This window comes from Penaeus vannamei, chromosome 26 (assembly GCF_042767895.1).
Source record: "Penaeus vannamei isolate JL-2024 chromosome 26, ASM4276789v1, whole genome shotgun sequence".
NCBI classification, from domain to species: Eukaryota; Metazoa; Arthropoda; class Malacostraca; order Decapoda; family Penaeidae; genus Penaeus; species Penaeus vannamei.
In genome coordinates this window covers 25,664,796-25,669,795 of record NC_091574.1, presented here as the reverse complement: position 1 = coordinate 25,669,795, position 5,000 = coordinate 25,664,796, and the positions used below count along the sequence as shown (strand labels likewise).

Below are 5,000 nucleotides of genomic sequence, written 5' to 3'. Positions count from 1 at the left end.
ATGTAGTTAGAGCGAGGGCGCCAATGCACTCGCGGCCACAGGCGAGGCGGACTCCCCTGCTCGCTCTGCTCCTCCTGCTCGGCGGCGGCGGGGCGGCGGCGGCGGATACGCGAATCGCCGGCGCAGGAACGGAGCTGCCTAAATCCAAGCAACTAAGAAAGAAGTGCTCCCAGAAAAAAAAAATGTATATCGGAAAGTGAGAAAGATCCTTCATGGCAAAGACAGCATCGGATGATCTGCCCCAGGCCCATGTCGACATAAGGGAAACACTATCAGAGCATGCACAAAGAGTTAGCTAAGAATACTTACCCATACTGTTGGTGTATGTGATGTTGTGGCTCATGGGGTCTGACATGGGCGGCGGTAACGTGGCGTTGTTGAGGAGGACGCCCCTGGGCACGGGCGCCGCGGGCGTGGCGGTGGAGGCGTCGTGGGGAGGATAGAGGGCGTGCGGGTGGTGGAGAGGGGGTCCGTGCCCATGAGCGTGGGTGGGCGAGGCACTGTGGGCGGCCATGGGCGTGTGCGGCGCCTGGGTGTGGTGGGGGTTGGGCAGCCCTAGGTACTGCACCACCTCCTGCCACCGCTCCATTTCCCCGCTCCGGACCAGGCTGCCCAGCCGACCCTGCGGAGGAGAGCGCGCGCGTTAGCTTCGGACACTGAAGGAGGAACTGACTATGGCTGGACTTACAGCTGGAAGATGGCAAGTGCAACTAGGACACGGTAATGATGACCTCCGACAAAAAAAAAAATCTGAGGTCAAACATCCAGAAAATGAAAACAGGCACAAAGGTAGCGCAGAATAAAACAAAAGAGATAATAAACAGTGATTAAGCAAAGGTGAAATGAAAGTTCGATTGCTTCATTCTACCGAAACAAAAGGATTAAAATTACCCCCTTGATACTCACTCCAGTTTGCCATTATTGGATCGCAGTGAAAGTGAATATCGATAAAATGAAGTTCAATACATGCGGACTTCCACGCGGAAAATGGAATGACGTAACAAGTCTGTGGCGGGCCGGCGGACGGTCCTCCCGAGCGCTGGGTGTCTGACTGCTGGTCTGTCGGTCTGTCTGTCTCTATCTGGATGCCTGGCTGTCAGCCTTTATCTGGCTGTCTGTCTGTCTATATCTGCTTCTATCTGGCTGTCTGTCTGTCTATATCTGTCTCTATCTGGATGTCTACCTGTCTGCCTGTCTATATCTGTCTTTATCTGGCTGTCTATCTGTCTTTATCTGGATGTCTCTGTCTGTCTATAACTGGATGTCTGTCTGTCTGTCTGTCTCTATCCGAATGTCTGTCTGCTGGTCTGTCTGTCTGATTGTAATGATGATAATGGTGATGATGATAATGATGTTAATAACAATAGTAACAACAACAACAATAATAACTAATAAGAATTGAAAAATAATAATGACATCAATTATTAAAATAATATTAATAATATCAATAATAATAATAATAATAATAATAATAATAATAATAATAATAATAATAATAATAATATCAGCAACAATAATATACATGGCCATAATAATGATAATAACACCAACAAAACAACAGTAATAATAATGACGATGACGATGATAATGATAATAAAAAAAAAAAATAATAAAATAGCAATGATGATAATAAAGGCAATAATAACAACAACAATAATAATGATTATCGTAATGTTAATAACAATAACAACAACGATAACTATAATAATAATAATAGCAATAACAATAATAATAATAATAATAATTACAAAAATATGATGATGATGATAACAATAATGAGAGTAATAATGATAATAATAATAATAATAATAATCAAATTATTACTATTCAACTTAAACTCAAACTTTAACAAAAACTGCTTTATTATCGATCAAACATTTTCATTCTTTATTGAGTGGGACCTTAATCATAGAGACAATGGCCATAAAGGTAATAACAAAAGTAAATCACAATGGCAGCAACAATAGCAATAGCAAAACACAAAAAATGGCAACACCAGAAAAGCCAAACCTTGCATTTATCCGAGGATGTTTCCTCAAAGAGAACACACACACACACACACACACTCACACACAAAAAAAAAAAAAAAAAAAAAAAAAAAAAAAAAAAAACACCATCTGCAGTACCAGAGAGCCTACACAGCTCAACGCTCTGCTTCCTCCTTTCCGCTTCCTATACAGCACAAGCACCCACCCCCGCCCCCTCCCCTCCCCTCCCCACCCCGAGCCACACCAGCCGAAGGAAGACGAAGGCGCGGGCGGGCGGGATCCCGAGGGCGCGGCCGAGCCTCGTATCCCATCCCGACGCTGGCGATCTCCCGCCTCCTCCTCCCTCCCTCCTTTAATTTATTTTACGCTCTCTTCCCCCTCATCATTTTGGTCTATCTGTCCAGCTTTTCATTTATTTCCCATTCTCTTCTTTCCCAAGCGTCATTTAAGCCCGCGAGAGCCCCCCGCCCTCACCCTCTGCCTCCCTGCCTCTACCCGTGGGCGAGCGCGGTGGAGCGTGGGCGTGAGTCAATTAATAAGGCGTCTGCGGTGAGCGTCGTGGTCACGTCGCGACACGCTCGACCACGCCCCACAGACCCTGACAAATGTCTAATTTCGGCCGAGGTGACAGAAACTCGCGGACCAATTTGTGTTGCGGTGGCCCCGTCCCCCCCCCCCCTCTGCTCCTCTTCCCTCCCCTAGAAGGTGCCAAGTCCGGGCCTGCGCGGAAGGCCGGGCGCCCGAGTCGTCCTTCAGCTCGAGCCTCTCCCGCCGGCAAGCGGGAACGAAGCGCAACGCGGCAGCGAGCGCGAGAGATAGCTCGGGGCGCCGTGGCCTCGGCGAAGAGGATCTGCGCGCCGTTAAAACGAAAACCGCATCGTACAATTGACGTAAACCGCACCATTAAACCATTTGAGAGAACGGCTGAGCCCTTTCGCACGCATACGCACACTTGGGTGCGCAGACGCAGACATGCACACGCGAACGCACACAAGCTCACGTGAACAAGAACGTCATTCACAAGCAAGCTTTGCTCTTGTCCATAACAAGAAAAAAACTGCTAAGTTGAATAATATTAACGTATATATATAGAATGGATGTAACACTAAAAATCTAGAAAATAACCTTAAGAATTGAGGGGGGGTCGAAAGACCAGAAGCTTAGCTTCAAAGCGAATCAGAAAATGACCCTCAGTTTGCACTCCCGCCATTACTTGTAACACGAACCGAAATCCCTCCCCCACCGGCCACGCCCCCCGCAAGCATGCCTCATGACGCCTCCTCTCACACCCATCGGTTCGTGGCATCTCGCGGCTCTCGTGCATCGTCCTGCCTACGCCGGCCAGGCTTCTGACACCTGCCTACTAATGCCACATCGTGTCCTACGACCCAAATTCTGGACGCCGTATTTCGCATGATGAGCCCTCAGAGGTAATGTCTGCAGCGGCAACAACACTTTCAATCTTCCGTTCACATATTTATAGTTGTTCGCACGCCAGCCCTGCACGCCCGGAGGTTGCGTGTTGGGCGGCGACGCAGCTCCCACGACTGTAACAGATATCAAGATGACATTCTCTCATCGGAAGTTACGTCACTTATGCTGATGTATCTAAAGCCTTCTGTTCGTTAATCTATCCACTAGTAACTACTATGCATCTAGCTCTTAATCCATTAGCGCCTGTCTGTCTGTCTGTCTGTCGCTCTCTCCCTCTTTCCCTTCTCCCCTTCCATAAGATTACAATTCCCATAAAAATCGATCAAACGTTCAGTCATGAAAGCGAGCGGCATAACACGAGTACCTATGCATACGTCAGTCCTGGCCTCTCTGCGCCGGAGGAGGCAGACGCTGCGCCTTCCTCCGACGGAAGTCCCTCCGCACCCTACCGCCTGGCCCTCCGCCTGCCCGCACCGGCCAGCTCTCATTCCGCCGCTTCGTCTCTCATCATTATCATAATCAGAGGGGCGAGGCGCGGCCGGGGAGCAGGCGCAGAGGAGAGGCCGCCGCGGGCCGGAGAATTCAATGCGGCAGTAGCGAGTCATCCGGGATAATTTATGGCAGGTCCGCTCCCCGCCCTTGGTATATATATCTCGGCCCTCTAAACCTACAGCCGTCTCCTCCCCCTGACACTACTGGAATTCAACCGATATTTCAGTGTCAGCAAATATTCCTCAGGTGTTGGGCCGCTTCGCCATCGCTCTTCTGTTTGGTGCTGTCTCCAAAGAATTTTTCACTTCCTTACTCTTACTTCTTATTATTATTTCTATTTTCTTCAACGATCTGATATTAAGTAGAATGCAAATTCCTGCAAACGGGTTTGGCTCTCCCAGACAACTTTCACGTCTTTCCAAAGAAATATGACTTTGTTGGGGATATTTTAGAATGTTCGCAAACGGTTTGAATTTTTACTATCATTTCTACTGCAACTATAATGACACTAATACCAACAAAATAATACTATCAATGTAATCATAATAAAACATCACTATTGCTCCTTCACCCTTTTCCAAATCCGCTCCCACCAGCGACCAGTCTGACGTGACCGCGCGCTCCGTGCACGCGAGCCGCAGGTTTCGTCAGCTGCATCGCCTCGTCCGGCGGCGTCGGCAGCATCCGAGTTGCCCAAGGCGCGGATTCGGGACGGAACGTGAGCGCGACTGTGTAACCTGGGAGCTCGCGTCGCTCCTTCTTTGCCAACCTTCGCATTCTCTCGCTCTTATCTTGCGTCTGCCACACTGTCTGTTTGGCTCACTCGGTTACTCTGGGAATGTTTGTTTTCCCTCTAAAAATCTGCCACTTCACCGGCGTCTGTTCTTAATGTTTGTCTGTGTATCCTATCTCGTTCAGTCCCCGACGCTAGGCAGATTTCTTGTTTGTTCTTATTCTGTATATATCTTTAATGAAGACCCTACTTGTGTCTGTTTCCAATGTCCTCTGATTACCTAAGTCTACCCTTCTGCCTCTCACCACCTTCACCACTCGCCACCACCACGCCGCTGGGACGGCCAGGCGCCC

The 5,000-nt window shown here is 48.7% G+C and overlaps 1 protein-coding gene across 15 annotated transcripts in view; it reads right to left on the bottom strand.

Annotated features, from left to right (window-relative positions):
* Positions 1 to 5,000, bottom strand: part of cnc (NFE2 like bZIP transcription factor cap-n-collar) — a 426,727-nt gene that overhangs the window by 40,673 nt on the left and 381,054 nt on the right. For all 15 annotated transcript variants that reach the window (XM_070140250.1, XM_070140249.1, XM_070140252.1 and 12 more), the window contains one exon: positions 310 to 622. In XM_070140250.1, coding sequence (XP_069996351.1) covers positions 310 to 622 — 313 coding nt within the window. The remainder of the gene's footprint in view (positions 1 to 309; positions 623 to 5,000) is intronic.